Source organism: Phyllostomus discolor, chromosome 1 (assembly GCF_004126475.2).
Source record: "Phyllostomus discolor isolate MPI-MPIP mPhyDis1 chromosome 1, mPhyDis1.pri.v3, whole genome shotgun sequence".
NCBI classification, from domain to species: Eukaryota; Metazoa; Chordata; class Mammalia; order Chiroptera; family Phyllostomidae; genus Phyllostomus; species Phyllostomus discolor.
The window spans coordinates 186,305,402-186,324,542 of record NC_040903.2 but is presented as its reverse complement, the minus strand read 5'-3'; the positions used below and the strand labels follow the sequence as shown (position 1 = coordinate 186,324,542).

At 36.5% G+C, this 19,141-nt stretch overlaps 1 protein-coding gene across 1 annotated transcript in view; it reads right to left on the bottom strand.

The window, feature by feature from the left end:
• The window catches only part of MNAT1 (MNAT1 component of CDK activating kinase), a 162,682-nt gene that overhangs the window by 121,096 nt on the left and 22,445 nt on the right, over positions 1–19,141 (bottom strand). Inside the window, exons 2-3 of the mRNA XM_028508206.2 lie at positions 2,652–2,804; positions 962–1,035 (exon numbers count right to left, since the gene is read on the bottom strand). Coding sequence (XP_028364007.1) covers positions 962–1,035; positions 2,652–2,804 — 227 coding nt within the window. The remainder of the gene's footprint in view (positions 1–961; positions 1,036–2,651; positions 2,805–19,141) is intronic.

The window sequence follows — 19,141 nt, the reverse complement described above, 5'->3', positions numbered from 1 at the left end:
AGTAAATAAGAATGTGGTATAGCTTGAAACAAGATGATTATTTGATTCTCTTACTCTCATTCTAATTTTTATGGTCTATGATTTTTTTTAACATTTCTAAGCCTGTATTAAGTAACAATAATGGCAACTTTAAAACAAGATTAAGCCCTCACTGGTGTAGCTCAGTGTATTGAGCACTGGCCTGTGAACCAAAGGGTCACTGGTCTGATTCCCAGTCAGGGCACAAGCCTGGATTGTGGGCTGGTCCCCAGTGGGGGGTACATAAAAGGCAACCACATGTTGATGTTTCTCTCACTCTTTTTCTCCCTCCCTTCCCCTCTGTCTAAATATAAATAAATAAAATATTTTTTTAAAACGTTGATATTTTTAATTGATATATAACAACTTTCAGAGTTTTTAACATCTCTTAAATCTTACATAAGAAAATGAAACAATACTTTCTTTTGACAAAAACACCCTCTTAACAAATCATAGCATGAAAAAAAGGCACTAAGATTACTCTAACCTGATTCTAGAATAACACTAAATAACAGAATGCCATTTCAACAGTAAACTGCTTCCAAGTATTTTGAAACTACTATATGCACAGAAGCATAAATGATGATAAACAACATATACCTTTAGTCATCATGGATATAAGTAATAAAAATCCTGTTTTAAAAAATCTAAATATTCTTTCTAGTGTTGATTCTAATACATCATCAACAAAGAGATGATATACACAGGTACAGCCTTCTTTCCCAGCTATAGAGTATATTCCTCATATTTTTTCCTAAAACAAAATGTTTATGGCTTAAGCCTATCCTTTACTTAAGTATGCCTTCAATATAACAAACAGAAAGTAATGATGGTAAACATCAGCTATCACAACAAAATTCATTCAAGTTTTGAAATGTTCTCCTAGGCATCTAAAAGATAAAACCACGTTAGAACACCACAAATATAAGCATTAAAAACTTACCAATTTCTTCTACTTCTTCCAGGAAATCATTATATTCTCTTAGACTAGGAAAGTCTTCTTCTCTTTTATTGTATCTTTAAGAAAAGAACAAATTAACATATCATTTGCTTTCAATATTATCCAACTACTTTGTTTATTTTTACTTAATTCATATATGATACATAGAAAAGGATTGCTTACTATGTAAAATACTATTTTCTTGACACCAAGTTTGTAACTAAGACCACGAATGTTGTTCTTGCCCTGACTGATGTGGCTCAGGAGGTTGGGCATCGTCCCACAAAGTTAATGATCACTAGTTTGATTCCCAGTCAGGACACATGCCTGAGTTGTAGGCCAGGTCCCCAGCTGGGGGCACACAAGAGGCAACTATTGATGTTTCTCTCACACATCGATGTTTCTCTCTCTCTCTATCCCCCTCCTTTCCCATCTCTGTAAAAATAAATATATGAAATCTTTGAAAAAAATGTTGTTCTTAAATTTGTATAGCTACAGAGAGGCAGTAGAATCAAAAAAGTGGTACAATAAGAAATCCTTCTAAGACTTATGGGAAAGAAAAAGAAACTAGGACCCTGAAGGAATGGAAAATGAGCTTAAAGTATGTCTATCACTGGAAATCATGATATTGTTTACTTTTCCTATAGATTCATTAATTCCCAGAAAGCTAAAAATTAATTCAAAAACTGCATTTCTCTCTTTCATGACAGTTATAGTCTAAGGAATGCTACATCAGAAAAATCTGTAAATACTGTAATGTACCTGTGAAGAATTAGAAAACCACAGCCATTAATGTTAAGAGAGACTCCCTCTAGAAGTAATCCAGATAACAAAAGAGCAGCTTAGGGCACTGACAAACTAACACTGGTTAGACACCCAGAAAGATGCTGCTCAAACACTAGTGACCAAGGTTGAAATGCAATCACCAAAATAAATAAACAAAAATAAATTAAATATACATATTAATTCTTCAAAATTCAAAAACAGTAAGATGGCTTACAGCAAGAAGCTGAATAAAATGAAACCCAAATCTATCAACACAGGGTAAAAATCTAAATTATAAATTGAAAAGAATATATACATACACATACATACACATACCTACAAATATATATCAAGATAAATAATAGCTAACATATGATTTCTCTCTAATAGCCTTCAAATCTCAACTTAAACGTTACCTCCTCAGGCCTTACCTGACATCACTGTCTCACACCAACATTCCGTCACTAACTTCACAGCATTTTTCTCATTTTATAATCCCATACAGTTTTGTTTGCCTGTTTCATATTACCTACCTCTGTGCTATCCTATGATACCATGCTGTAAAAGCCTCTGAGGACAAGGTTCATAGCTGTTTCACTCATTTCATACCTAGTGCCTAATATGTATAATGCAGTGCTTGCTCATAGCAGGTACTCAGTATATATTTAACTAAATTAAGTCAAAAGTAACAAATAAATGAATTGTGAAGCCATCAATCAAGAGGATCTACTCTTTTCTAACAAAGTTTAGATAGTATTCCTGAGTTCTCTAAGAACTTAAATGTTTGTTGAACAAATACACAGATGAATTTATACTTATTTACTTGCCAAACTGTCCATATTACAATCCTCAAGTAATGATATCAATTATGGAAATAATTATTTAAGTCCTCTGTGGAATGAATCATTCAAGCAATAATAATACTTACATCTTTAGCACTTTTTTCCGAATCTCAACCTCCTTGTCAACAGCAGGATCTTCGAAGAGCTGTACCCTGAAGTTGCTCTTCCTAAGAGGCGTGCCACACTCAGGACAGTTTCCAGCTCCTCTCACAAAAAGTAAATCCACACAACTTTCACACCTGTCAGAGAAAAGTACAATATAACTTTTAAGCTAGTATTCAAGTGTGCAACAAATCTGTATATAGTTTGTCTTTTCATGTTTGGGGTTTCTTTTGTGTGTGTTTGGGCAGGCTCTTGGGGGTGGAAAATTAGTCATTGCCACTTCAAGTCTTACCAAAAATTTTTGGAAAATGTTCATTTTCATTCAGAGATTACTTTTCATACATAGGTATTCCAAGTGATAGCAATTTGGTTTTCACCAAATTAAACAGCAAATTACATTTCAGCAAATTAAACAGAGTTGAAGACTAGAAGGATTCAGAGGGAGCAGGACAGGGAGAAGTCAAAGAGACGTGTAAAAGACTGGTACATGGTCACCTCCGTTCTCAGTCCAGCATCACCTTTAGACCTGGGCAAGAAAAGCCTCGGCCAGAGGCTTGGCCCTGCTAAGGGCAAGATATACCTTAGGGAGCACTGCTTAAGTCAATCACTAAGACCAAGACTTTCTTTCCCTTTCAGCCTTGTAAGGAAGTTTTTTGCAAGTTCAGTAAGCAACTAAACAAATGGGAATTAGAGGAGAGAAGTGCTTGTTGAAGGAGGACACCCCCAAGCCAGAGGGTAAAAAACTGAGAGGGCTCCCATGTGTAGTGCAGAGCAAGAGGAAAATTACCACAGCCTCTGCCCAAGAAGTCCTAGAAAGAGTGGTTACTTACAAAAACTTTAACCAGTCAAACCTGGCTACCTCAAATCCACCAGAGTGATTGCCTACACAGGTTTGCCAGATACCTGTATCCTCTCTTCTTGAGTTGTTCGGTATGGGAAAGAACTTAGAAGCCTTGAGTTGGAAAAGCGAGGAGCTGGAGAGGTTGACTTCTTTGTACCAGATTTCTGGGGATTTGACAGGATCAGCTCCCATGCTGTTTTAGACAGATCCAGGTACCACCCAATCATCCCTGTCCTACCCCAACAGATTGACACTATTAATCAGACTAGCAAGTGGAAAGGCTGGCTGGAGAAGAGAGCAGCCCCTTTAGCCCTTGGTTCTTGAGAATGCAAGCAACACGGAACTCAGGGTGCAGAACGGAAACTAAGGCTGTGCCAGAAATGTACCTTGATTCATAACTTGTTTTTAATCCTCATCTGATAATATGCTTATTGATTTTAGAGGGGAAGGACGGGAAAGAGAGTCAGAGAGAAACATCGGTAGGTTGCCTCTGGTACATACCCCAACCAGGGACCAAACCAGCTACCCAGGCATGTGCCCTGAACGATAATCAAACCCGTGGTGACCTTTCGGTTTACAGGATGATACTCCAACCAACTGAGCCATACCAGCCAGGACTGATTCATAGCTTTTAAATATTTACATGTTTTGGTACATAGTCATCCAGTTGTAATCTTGCCCAACTCCACACAGGTTAGGGCCACATGAAATTCCTTTCGTAGCATTGCCTGAAATTCTTTCTTTATGTGTTGATTTTCTGTAACCTCCACTAGGATGTAAATTTCATGCGGGCAGGCAATAATCTTTTACCTACTCTTTTTCCATTTCTTTTGCTGGCTCCTTCTCCTCTGTAAGACATCTGAAAGTTGAAATGCCTACAGTTATGTCCTGGGCACTCTTCTCCCTCCACAACTAATCACATTTGGTATAAACAGCTCTAAATGTGATTCTCAGAACTAGACTATAGATTTGATCTCATTCCTGAGCTCCAGATTCCAACTGAACTACCTAATCAACAGTTCCATTCAAATGTCTAGGGTTATCTCAAACATACCAAGTCCAAACAGAATTCTTGATCCCTTCGTCCTGTTCTACCTGCTCCTCCCCCAACTACTTCTATTTCAGTAAATGTCACCACCGCCCACCAAGTTGCTCAAAAAATCTAAGGTCCTTGATCTCTCTCTTCCTAATTCCTCACATCTAATTTAGAGCAAGACCACATCTAAAATACTTGCTAAAATACATCCACTTCTGGCCATTTCCACTGTTACAAGCCACTATCACTCATTATCTGAAGTACTGCTAAAGCCTCCCAACTGCTCTCCTTGCGTTCACTATCGCCCTCAATCCTTTCTCGCCTCCTTTCCCCCAAATTTGTTCTTTACAAAACAGCCAGAATAATCTCTTTAAATCAGAAGTTAGCTCATTTCACTTCCTTGCTCATGACCAAATGGAGTCTCATATTAAATAGCAGACACTAAATGACCTGACCCCTACCTAACTCTCCAGCTACATGTCCTATCAATCAACATACCCCTGTGTTCTTTCTGCCCTTCCAACATGCCAAGGTCACTCAAGTTTCGGGGCAACTGTACTTATCTTCTCTACCAGAAACTCCCTTCTCCCCAGTCTTCCTACAGCTGTCTCCTTTCATAAGTCGAGTCTCAAACCACATGTCATCTGTTCAGAAAGACTCTTACTGAAGAATTGTCCCTATTCCTATCTAAGGTTGTCTTCTACTTGTGCCATAAAACAGCCACAATTCTTGTTAGAAATTGACCTCTCCACCTTTTAAAACATCGCATCCAAGAGATATCTTCTCTTTAGAGATGCCTTCTTTACCAAACCCAATCTATAGTTGGCAACCCTGTTATCTTCTCTCATAGTTAACTATAGGAGATTGTTTCCCCAGGGACTCTGGGAAATCTGGGAACTACATTTTCCAAAGTCCCTGGCAGCAAGACTCCAGTTTTGATTCTACCTCTTGATAAACATCTGCAAAAGATCTGGAAAACTAAAGGGCAGCAGAAACATTATTGCTCCTTCAGCAGCAAAAGACAGGCATGTTGCGGGCATAAGCAGATGACACATGAGGTTTCATTCTCAGCTTGTAGGCATTCTCCTGTGAATCACCAACCTCAATGATAAAAACTACTGACAGCAGAAGTAGAAGTTTTTCTACAATTCCTGCTCTTCCTGACTTTCTGAATGTGGCAGTTTATTTTCCCTCACTGCTCTAGTCCTTCTAAGCAGGTTTGTGAGTCTACAATTGCCTGTATTAAATTCCTAACAGCTTAAAATATCTAACCCCTGGCACAGTGGCTCAATTGGTTGGAGCAACATCCTATACATCAAAAGGTTGCAGGTTCCATCCCTGATTAGGGCACATACCTACGTTATGGGTTCAATTCCCATTTGGGGTGCATATGGGAGACAACAGATCAGTGCTTCTCTCTCACATCAATCTTTCTTTTTCAATTACTCTTATTCTTTCTTTCTCTGTCTCTCTCCCTCTCTCTCTCCCTGCCTCTCTCACTAAAATCAATAAAAACATATCCTCTCGAGAGGATTAAAAAAAAAGAGAGACTGACTCAGAGAGCATGCTGACAGCAGGGGGATGGCAGAGAGAGGTGGGAAGGGCAGAGGGATTGAGCCAAAAAGAAAAAAGAGGAAAAACTCATGAACACAGACAGCAGTGTGGTGACTGCCAGAGGGAACAGGGTGTGGGGGGAGATGGAGAAGGATATAGGGAAGATAAATGGTGACAGGAGATTTGACTGGGCATGGTGAACAAACAGTACAGTGTACAGATGATGTGTTGTGGAATCGTGTATCTGAAACCTACATAGTTTTATTAACCAGTCCCACCCAATAAATTTAATCAAAAAGTAAAAAAAAAAAAAAAAAAAAGAATCACTCTGGCTGTTGTGTGGAAAGCAGACTATAGGGGCATGGGCAAATCAAGTAAACTAAGTTGTGAGCTATTACTATAAATGAAGGTACTCAAAGCAAGGTGAAAGCAGCGAATACAGAGTGAAAAGTGGTCAGATTCTCAGCTTATAGAGGCATTAACAGAAGAGGAACTAGAAACTACCAAGAAGTATGAAAAGATGAACCTTCAAGGGAATATATAACCATAGTAAATTACCATTTGACACATGAAATTTTTTTTAAATTTTAAAATCCCTTAACACCAGAAGTTGACAATGATATAGAAAACTACAGCCCTGGCTAGCATAGCTCAGTGGATTGAGCGCGGGCTGGGAATTAAAGTGTCCCAGGTTCGATTCCCAGCCAGGGGTACATTCCTGGGTTGCAGGCCATAACCCCCAGCAACCACACATTGATGTTTCTCTCTCTCTCTCTTTCTCTCTCTCCCTCTCTCTCCCCCCACTTCCCTCCCTAAAAATGGATGAATAAAATCTTTAAAAAAAAAAAAAAAAAAGAAAAGAAAACTACATATTCACAGTGCTGATTGGAATGTAGACTGTACAGCCTCTTTGGAGACATGTACAAGCCTTGTGACCAAACAATTCTACTCTAACCCATGTGCCCCAGGAGACATGTACAAGAACATTATGAATGTACTTCCTATAGCAAAAACAAATTTGGAAACAACCCATATGTCCATTAGCAGTAGGATGGATAAATAAAATGAAATATTGTCAGGCAGTAAAATGTTATTAGCAGTAAAAATGAAAAAATTACAACTATATGCATCATCATGAATAAATTTCAAAACTGTAACTCAAAAACATAATGCTGAATGAACAAAGTTGAAAAAGAACACACATATAAACTGGAACACTTGTACACTGCTTGTGGTAATGTCAAATGGTGAAGCCACTATGGAAAACAGTGTGGTGGTTCTTGTTTACCATAAGAGCTAGCAATCACACTCTGGGCATATATCCAAAAGAACTGATATCAGGATCTTGAAAAGATATCTACACTCCCCGTGTTCACTGTAACATTATTAGCAAATAGCTAAAATATGCAAACAACCTGAATGTCCATCAATGGTTGAATGGAGAAACAAAATATGGCATTTACACCCAATGGAATTCAGCCTTAAAAAAGGAAGAAATTCTGCCACATTCAACAAAATGGGAGAACCTTGGCAACATTATGCTAAGTGAAATAAGCCAGTCACTAAAGGACAATTACTGTATGAGTCCACTTGCATGAAGTACCTAAAGTAGTCAAAATCAGAAAAACAGAAAATAGAAAAGTGGGTATCAAGGGGTTGGGGGTCAGGAGAGTAGAAGTGACTGTTCATGGGTATAGAGTTTCAGTTCTGCAAGGTAAGAAAGAAAGTTGTACAGATCTCTTGCACAACAATGTAAACATACTTAACACTACTAAACTATACACTTAAAATATCTTTTAAAAAAGAACACACATATAATACACACACATAAAATTCAAAACTAAACTGCTTAGAGATCCAGCAATATGTGGCAAATCTAAGAGGAGAAAAAAGAATGACTAACACAAAATTCAGGGTAGTAGTCATGCCTAGGGGAGAAGGAAGAAATATGATAAAGGATAGAAGCTTCAAAGTTACCAGTAATATCCTATTAATCTAGGTGGTAAGTACAGGTGTTTGAGTTACTGTTATTATTTATTAAGCTACACATGTTTCATGTATGTTATTTATTAAGCTACACATGTTTCATGTACACATGTTTCATTATTTTTATGCAAAAATAATTTGAAATATAAACTCAACACTATAACCTTGGAGACTAGGGTAACTTTTTGAAAATGCACATGCCTATGCCATCATCCCCATCTGATACAGAGAAGAAAGACAAAAAACGGTTTGTAGGAAGTGAATTATAGCATAGTGATTTAGAAGCAGAGATTTGTCATCAATTAGACAATGTTGAATCCAGGCTGAGCCATTTACTAGTTTTGTTACCTTAGGCAAGTTACTTAAAGTCTCTCAGCCTCAATTCCCACATCCATAAAAAGAGGATATTAATAGTACCTACCAATTAAAGTTATTATAAAGATTAAATGAGATAATGAATAAAGAACATTCAGTATTATGCCTAAGACACAATAAGTATTTCTATAGGAGGAAGAGTACTTTTTTAAAAACATTCCTAGGTTACTTTAATCCTCCTTTTGCCCTACCTCTATTTGAAAGATTTTGTTGTTATCCTAAAAGAAAGGTTATAAAAATACTGTTCAGAGACATAACTCTAAAATCCATTAGAATTTTTCCTTGTGTTTCTATGGGACACATCATTTACATAGACCCCCCCACAAAAAAAAATTTAGGTAAACCAAGACTTTTAAAAGTCAACCAAGCCTTCCAGCCAAGATGGAGGTGTAAGCAGACACACTGCCTCTTCCCACAACCAAAATAAGGACAACAACAATTTAGAAACAAGATAACAACCAGATCTAACAGAAAATTGAACTGTATGGAAGTCCAACAACCAAGAAGTTAAAATATACATATTCATCCAGACCGGTAGGAGGGGTGGAGTCGGGCAGCCAGGAGGAGAGGGGTCGAGGCACAAAAAGCGGTGCCACCAAACACAAAACGCATCCCAGGCACATACGGCATCCCGAGCACAAGAGCACAGGCGGCTGGCAGACCCAGCGAGGCAGTGACTGTGAAGTGAGGTGCACAAGACACTTGGCTGTCCGGGCCACATTCACACGCAGATAAACCAGGCGAAATTGGGCAGTGAGACAGACTTCGCAACCCAGGGGCCCAGCGTCAAGAAATAGAACCTCAGGACACTGACAGAAAACACCTGTGGGGGTTGAGGCACAGGGAGAGACACCCAGCCTCACAGGAGAGTGCGTTGGAGAGACCCACAAGGTCCTAGAACGTACACAAGCCCACCTACACTGGAATTCGCACCAGAAAGGCCCAGTTACCTTGGGGAAAGCGGTGGAAGGGACTGGAATCCAACGGAGAGAGGAACAAGTGCCATTGTTTCCTCTCAGACCCCTGCCCCCACATACATCACAACCCAGCTACTGGGTGGCCCCGCCCCTGGTGAATGCCTAAGGCTCCGCCCCTCATATGTAACAGGCATGACCAGATTAAAAAAAAAATGGCTAACAGAAGTACAAATCAAAGCCTCAGAGCCAATATTTTTAAGCGACCAAGAGATAGCCAACCTATCAGATACACAGTTCAAAGCACTGGTGATCATGGTGCTCACAGAATTGGTTGAATTTGGTCACAAATTAGATGAAAAAAATGAAGGCTACAATAAGAGAAATGAAGGAAAATGAACAGGGAACCAATAGTGATGGAAAGGAAACTGGGATTCAAATCAATGGAGTGGACCAGAAGAAAGAAAGAAACAGCCAAACAGAAAAGAATGGTGAAATAGGAATTTTTAAAAAATGAGAAGCTTAGGAACCTCCAGGACATCTTTAAACATTCCAACATCCAAATTATAGGGATACCAGAAGGGGAAGAAGAAGAGCAACAAGTAGAAAAGTTCTTTGAACAAATAATAAAGGAGAACTTCCCCAATCTGGCAAAGGATACAGACTTCCAGGAAATCCAGGAAGCTCAGAGAGTCCCAAAGAAGTTGAACCCAAGGAAGAACACACCAAGGCACATCATAATTACAATAGTCAAGATTAAAGATAAGGAGAGAATCCTAGAAGCAACAAGAGATAAGGGGGCAGTCACCTACAAAGGAGTTCCCATCAGACTGTCAGCTGATTTCTCAAAACAGACCTTACAAGCAAGAAGGGGCTAGAAAGAAGTATTTGAGGTCATGAAAGGCAAGGACCTACATCCAAGATTATTCTATCCAGCAAAGCTTTCATTTAGAATGGAAGGGCAGATAAAGTGCTTCTCAGATAAGGTCAAGTTCAAGGAGTTCATCGTCACCAAGCCCTTATTTTATGAAATGTTAAAGGAACTTATCTAAGAAAAAGAAGATAAAAAACATGTATAGTAAAATGACAGCAAACTCACAATTATTAACCACCACACCTAAAACAAAAACAAAGCAAACATCTACAACAGGAACAGAACCACAGAAATGAAGATCACATGGAGGGTTAGCAACAGGGGAGTGGGAGGAGGGGAGAGGGGGAAAAGGTACAGAGAATAAGTAGCATAGATGGTAGGCAGAAAATAGACAGGGGAAGGGTAAGAATAGTATGGCAAATGTAGAAGCTAAAGAACTTATGACACATGGACATGAACTAAAGGGGGGAATGTGGGTGGGAGAGGGAGTACAGGGTGGAGGGGAGTGAAAGGAGGAAAATGGGACAACTGTAATAGCATAATGAATAAAATATATTTGAAAAAAGAAAAAAGAAATCAAATTAGTTATAATTCAAAAACTTACTTGTTCTTGTTTCTAAAATCACTAGAAAACCCAAAGGGTCTGGTAGATATAACTACCACTGGGATTATTTTTTTCCATCCCCCAGCCATCTTCTTTGTTTTATGTATCTTAACTCCCTTAGACTAGGCCCCGAAACTGGCTTCAATTCCCCCAATAGTAAGGGTTTCCAAGAAAAATCCCAGAGGGATGAACTATAGTAAAAAGAAATATTGGACCAGACTAAGGCTGTAAGCTGGCCAGACAGAACAAGGTGTGTTAGACTCTAGGTTTGTGGGGGAGTAATTTGCATGTACCAGAAACTCACAAAACCATAAGTCACAAATCCACAAAGCACAAGGGTTTCTTGTACATATTACACTGAAATGCTCCTCCACTCACCTTTCAGAATGTACTTCAGGTTTATATTGCATTCCCAATCCAAAAGTGCATTGTTAACACCTCAAGAAGCATATGGAAACTATTTCCCTGATCTGTTTCTATATTAAAAATGTTTACTATAAGGGAAACAGATTTCTAAACCCAAACCTTAACTACTTATTAAAACAGAAACTCTCAAATTTGATTTAGGTACAAACATTAGTTTTTATTATTGAACTGTAATTCCCCACACTTACTCCATATTATCTGAAAACATTTCCTATTTCTAACTTTTTTTAACATTTCCTACTTCTTAAAGAACATTTGTTCTCTCATTTTTTATTGTTTCAAATTTCAATTGTAATATATTTGAAGTTCTAACAAGTACCCACAATATATCTGGTGTTTAATAATTAAATTATTAAACTATATTAATAAATCTCCCAAAAATGAAACCTTAGTCATATAATGAATGGTATTGACTATTTGTTGATTTATTATTTGTCATATATGTGAAAACCTCTCAAAAAATTTTGGAAAATAATGATGGGTATCTAAAAATAGGGAGGGAATAGTTTGTATTCATATATTTTTTAATTTTTTTATCCTCACCTGAGGACATTTTCTCATTGCTTTTAGAGAGGGAGGAAGGGAAGGAGGAAAACAATATGAAAGAGAATCATCAGTTGGTTGCCTTCTCACACGTGTCCAACCAAGGATGGAACCCACAAACTAGGCATGTGCCCTGACTGGGAATCAAACCTGCAAATCAAACCTGCAACCATTCAGTCCATGAAACAACACTCCAACCAATTCAGCCACACCGGCCAGAGCAGCAGTTTGTATATTTAACAGATGCAATCCTTTCACACTGACTGAGTCATCATTTTAGCACATCAGCAAAAACAAATATTGCAAAGTTAAGAGATTCATTTTAAAAAAATCATGTTGAGTTTTATTTATACTTGCATATATTGATTTAAATTTTCAAAATATATATACATATAAATAAATATTTTATATATACTAAGATCACAGGTTTTAAATTGCACAGAGGTGGATTTAAGGATTTAAGATTAAGGATTATACACTTAAAAGAAAGTTAATATCCAACCTCTGCTAAAATCATAGTTATATGACAAATATAGTTCAAAATGTTTAACACAACATAATATGTCTTAGGTTAGCAAGAAGATTCTTGTATTCAATTTAACTGTAAATAGAAGCAATCAGCAATAAGCTAATTGTAGTTATGAATCTTAATTTTAAGAATACTTTTTAAATCTCGTAAACATTTATTGTCTGTTCTTTAGCTTTCTTGCCACTAGCTTCTCCAACACTGGACACAGCATCAGCCTGTTTTCGTTATATTCCAAACTGTGGCCGCAACCTTATGAAATCCCAGCTTTCAATCCCTCATTACCTATGCTGCCCTCCTTGATCACATCCAGATCTCTAATACTTTCCTATTTCCTTGTTCTCCTAGGTACAGCTCACTCCTAGTTACAGTACCTTTCATAATCAACTCAAACTCCAAGACCCACCATTTCGGCTATTATTACCACTTGCTCATTTATTTGCTGGTTTATTTCCTGTAACATTCCTTGTCTTGTTTCAGAAAGATTTTCACTGAAACTTCAAAACTTCATTCTTTAACTAACCATCAAAATCCCAAATATAAGAATTATCTTAGACTACTTAACTTACCTTCATAGTCAAAAGAATCAGTAAATCCTTCCAATACTTTCTAAGTCTGTCTCAAATCTTCCCTACATTCTTCAATTCAACTCTAATGTCTTAGTTAACGTCCTTTTCACACACTAATTCAACACAAAAGAAGCCAATGTTATGGGTTCTAAAATCAAATGACCCGTTAACTTGTAACCATTTGTGATAAGCTTTATCTATTTATTAGACTGTTTGACAGTTAGTAAGTAATACAAAGTCAAAATACAATTAAATTAGCTTCACTACCTGATAAACAGACTAGATAGGCTTCCTTAGCAATCTGTCACAGTATTGTAGACATAAACATAAAGTCATAAACAAGGAAAAAGAACACACTGAACACCAACAGATCCTCCAGAAAAAGAGGGCTATAACAATATTGTACAATTTAAATGCATAAATCTAATGTTTATTTTCTATTTTTGAAACTTACATTACTGTAGTAAGTACCATGTACACATAAACTTCCTCTTACATATATTTAGTAGTTTACACATATACACAAGATATATCATACCACTAACAATTCTTTCATAACACTATAAAGACAGAACAATTGTCAGGTTTAACTACAGTAAAAAGTGAACCTTAAAAGACAGAAATGTGCAGAGCTAGCAAAACCAATCATTTTCCATAATGGGCATTAAGTCAAGAATCTTAAACTAACACCAGCACCTGCATTAAACATAAACCCAGACAGTAAACAATTGTCACTGAAAGGTAAATCCATGTGACTATATCTCTAGGCTTAGGAAAAACTAGTTTACATGAAGCAAAATAGCTTATTAAATGACCATATCTAAAGTAGTTCTTTGTTTTGACAATAAGCAATTTAATCATTTTTTTCCATCACTGTGGATCTAAAAGGTATGTTAAAATGTTATATTCTGCTGGGTGGATTAATATGGATGTATTAAACTATGCTTATACTAACATTGCTTCCTGGTCACTGTAATTCTAAATTATAGATAATGATAGGGTTAGAGGAATGATTGTGCTCAATTGCCACTCACATAAATTCTGAGTTTTCATTGCTTGATAATTTACACTAAGCAGGAAAGCAGATAATACAACCCATTCATAAAATGGAATTTAACCTAGTGAAAGTTGAAGTCAGAGAGCATTAAGGGCTCTAACCTTACTAAATCACAATGGAGGGAAGCATACAAAATGCTTTATAGTCGTAGGAGATTAGATCACTCAATCACTTTGTATCCTAGTTTACTCATCTAAAAAAATAAGAACATGGAATAGATGCTCTGAGATCTCTTCCAACATAAAGTCTACAATTCTAAGACATTAACATCCTATATGTACATGTTGGAAAATAATAAGCCATTCCTCTTTAATCATTCACTTAAAATGATATAGGCTATAGCAGTTGCTATCAAGTTGCAAAAAATAAAGTACTAATTAGCAATGCAGCAATGCCATTTGATCTATAAACTGACAATTAAAGGTGAATGATCAAAATAATTGTGCTCATTTGACCCTCAGTAAGAAACAGAGGGGTGAGTTTTCTTACTTTTCATTAGCACCAATGAGAACTGGGTAAATTAACTCTAGATTTTCTTAAACTTCACTCATTTAATTTAACTGAGGGACTGAGAAAAAAGGAAAAAGGACTCATGGACATGGACAACAGTGTGATGATTGCAGGGGGTAGGGGGTGTAAGAAGGTTAAATGGTAATTTAAAAAATATAATAAAAAAGAAAAATAAATGCAATACTATATTTATAAAAGGAAGGAAGGGAGGGCCAAGCTGAATTTGCAGTTTCAATGCCAGAACGGCTTTACCAAAAATTTTTAAAGTCTATCATCCACTAAAATCAAGAAATTGTACTAGATGATTCTTTGTACTAGAAGGTTCTTTTTGGCTTCAGAAAGTCAATACATGAAAGTAAGTTGTCTTTATAAAGCAACCGACAAGCTGAACTACAAATTAGGCTAGAAGAAACATGTTTAGTTTTTATGTATTTTGCTTATATGCAATACCATAGATAAGTAAAAATTTCTAGCTAAGTGGTAGTCACAATTTTTTTCTTTGGTGAAGTATACATAAATCTCATAGAAAAACCTCTTAAAGAGTGGCATAATGTGAAATTCTTTTACCACAGAAAGTCTTAAAATACTTTCCCACATTCACTCTCTTGATAATCTATTTGAAAACAAGTATAGTCCATTATAAGGTATTGGAGTAAAGAACTAAAAATTTTCTCATTAAGATGAGACTTGCCCAGAAAGTATAGTAATTAGATCCAAGAATTCTATAGGGTTTTCCTCCTGAGAATTAAGCATGAGATTTCTAACAAAAGAGAAGATTATGGTCTCCTAGCTGGTATGCTATAAACTTCAAGTCACTGGCTCAAATGGAAGCAGCAATTTACCATGTGATAAGAGAGCAGATGATTTACATAATAGAAATGGAGGGAAAACAGAATCAATAAAATGTGGGGAAAAGAAAATACAAATATCTGATTTGAAAAAAAAAAAAAAAAAAAAGCAAATGTTGAAACATATGAAGTACCAGAATTAGAATTTATCAACTCACAGATCTAGAGTTTGAGCCCATGATTAGGGGCCAGGACATCTAAATAAACAGTTTCACTACCACTGTTTGAAATAGTAAATGTCAACATAAAATAAACTTAAAGTGCTATGACAGCTTAAGCTACTACCTCAGCGCTAACAATTAAAAAATAAATAACTTGCAAACCTGAGAAAAAATAATCTCCAAGTTTAAAGTAGAAGGCACTTTCTTTTCCCCAATTACTAAAGGAGGGTAGATTACAGTTTTCACTCGCAAATCTGTTCAAAGAGTTCTTACATTAAGATTACTCTGAAGTGCTTGCCTTAGTTAAAACCTCATCTGTATTTTATTTTAGTATTGTGATTTAAGGGCCAAGGGAGTATCATATGATTGGTAACCCTAAATGTCTATCAGAACTTGACTGTTCATAGACTCTGGGACATGGATAACCTTCTGTAACAGGGAATCCATCCCATCCTAACTTAATCCAGTTTACAGACAGGAAAAATAACTATAAATCAATATATTTTGCTTCACACTCCAAATTAGATAAGTAGATCATGTCACACAGTCCATGCCAAAAAAAAAAAAAGCTACCTACATTACATGCAATTTTCAAAGAAGTCACAGTTCATAAGCATCTAGCAAGAAAAAGTACAATGGCCAATAAAGTAAAGGAAATTCATTTTCCTGTAGACAAAATGTGAAAATCTCTGATTATTTCCTTTGTGCTCTTTCAGAGAATTGCTAAAACTGCTATTAAATGAGAGCACTTAGGCTGCCATCAGGAAAATCAGTAATGCACCTGGTAAGAACACAAAAGACTGACTCACCTGTGTGGAATCCATTATCCTTTCAAAAAAGCCCAAGTATGGTACTAGAGGACACAATGCACTTTTTACTGGACAAGAAGAGAATGATTTTCCTTGTCCTGCTTTCCAGCTGCCCAAAGAATAGGTCTTGTACTAATTGTAATATGACTCTCTTACAGAAAGAAAAGGTGGATAAAGTGCTTACAAACAATAGCTATTTCATACAAGTATATTTCCAAATGTTCTTTCAGATTTTTATTACTCAGAAAGTTAAAAGATTTTAAACCAAAACTTCAACCTGTGTTTTCCTTAAACTGCAAATTTCAAGGAAAAAAAAAACCCTTATGTCTGTAGTCTTACAATCAATCATATTGGAGACTTCCTGTTAAAAACAAATATGAAACACAATGGGTATAACTGATCACAGTGGATTAAAACCAAAATAACCTTTATGATATCTGCAGTGTTGGAAAAGTGTGTGAGGAAACAGGCAATTTTATACACGTTGCAGGGAATTTACTGGTGTATTTATTAAACAACAATTTAGAAAGATAAAAATCTCATTTTTAAAATTTTCATCAATAGGAGAAATAGCCATACAAAGAAATATTAAGTGCTAAAAAGGAGGTAAAGTGGTATACGCTAATACTCAAGACCTCTCGCTAACTGAAAAAGCAAGGTAAGGGTGTACTACAACTCAACTTGTGCATATTTCAAATTGGTATGATCATACCATTTCATTTACTATATATGATTTCTACCTTATACAACTTCACAATATAAACTCCAAATAAGATTAAACACTATTATATAACATATAAAAACAAATCCATACATAAGCTAAAGCATTCTATAAAGAATTTGCTCCTCAAATTGCTATTTTGTGCCCCTGGCCAGGCAGCTCAGTTGGTCAGGGCACTGTCTTGATACACTAAGGTTGCAGGTTCTATCCCTAGTCAGGGCACATACAAGAAGTGACAAATGAATGCATAAATAAGTGGAACAACAAATCAATATCTCCCTCTTGCTCACCCTCTCTCTCCCCAAAATCAATATATAAAAATTTTGCTACTTCATGTATTGCCATAACATTTAATCAAGACCTTAGTCAATGATAAAAAAAAGTTATAAGGTTCTCCCTAAAAACAACATTATTAAAGTTTACGAGATAAAGTATTTCCCTTTGCAATTTACAGTTAGCAAAACAATGTTACTGCATTCCCCCATATTACTTTACTTCTTAAAGTAGTTTATATGCCCCGGAACAAAAACCATTTCTCTACATAATGACAATGGCTTATTTGACATAGGTACCTGGAAATCTCTCCCCATTACCATTAAAAAAATGCCTAATAGTATACGAGTTTTGATAATGTCTCTCTTTTGTCGTAATAAAGATGAAGTGATTAAATTAATTATTATTGCATAACAAAATACCCCCAAACCTAGAAGCTTAAAACAATAAACATTTATCTCACACAGTTTCTGAGTGTCAGGGATCCAGTAGCAGCTTATTTGTCAAGATGTGAGCAGTGACTGGCATCTGAAGACAGGGCTGAACTGGGGAACCAAAGATGGCTTGCTCATCAGCCACTGTCTGGAGGCCTCAACTACTCATCACAGGGCCTTTCCAAACAGCTGCTTACAATACCAAAACTGTCCTTCCTGAGAGCAAACGGTCCGTGAGAAAGCTGCAGAGTCTTTTTCTGACCTAATCTTGGAAATGACAAACCATCACTTCTGCCATATTTTACTGGTCACACAGGCAACTGATACAATTTGGGAAGAAATTACACAGGGCATGAAAACCGGGAGGCATTAGGAACCCTCTTGGATTTGGGCTGTAACAGTGATGAACTGGCAGATATTATGGTTGATGTCCTTTTACACAAGTCCACAAATTCTTTGATACTTCTCTCATCAGAAGGTGAAGCCTAATTCCCTACCCCTCTTGAATGTGGGCTATAGTTACAACTCTAACAAGTAGCAGAAATGATAGTATCAGACTTCCAGAGTAGTTCATGAGACATGATGGCTTCTACCTTTCTCTCAAATCAATCATTCTAGGAAAAGAAAGCTACCATGTTGTGACAACATTGAAGAAACTTAGGAGAGGCACATATAGCAAAGAAATGAGGCTTCCGGCCAACAAACAGGAAGGAATTCCTTACAAAAGCCACATGAGCAACCTTAGAAGTGTATTTTCCAGTCCCAGTTGAGCCTTCAGGTAACTACAGTTCAGGGAAGTCAGTCTGGAAGCTGACCTTTCCCCAGAAGGGTCTGGAGATGACTACAGCACCAGTCAATACCTTCAGCCAGAGCCTCCTAGCTAAGCCACCACTGAATCCCTAACTCACTGTGAGACACTGTTTTTGCTTTTCAAATTTTTTAATAATTTGTTACAAAGAAATAGGTAGCTAATACACAGCACAGCTAGTTTTATGAAGCCAGAGTAATTCCAATACTAAAACCTAACAAAGTCATTGCCAAAAAAAAAATTACAGAATATCCAAGCACAGATCCTTAACCAACTATTAGTAAACCAAATTTAACAGTATATAAAAATAATGATGTATCATGACATATTCAGGTTAAGGCCAGGAACACAATATTGTTTTAATACTCAAAGGTCAATCACTCAAGATAAAGGAAAAGAAACATACAGTTATTTCAACAGAGTCAAAAAAGGCGTTGACAGAATTCAAAACCAATTTGTGACTTAAAAACTCTCAATAAACTAGGAATAGTAAAGAGTTTTGAAAACACCTATAATTAGTATCACATCTAATGGTGAAACACTGCATTCCATAAGACTGAATTTCATCTACCCAAAACCAACAAAAAGGCAAGAATGTCCATTTT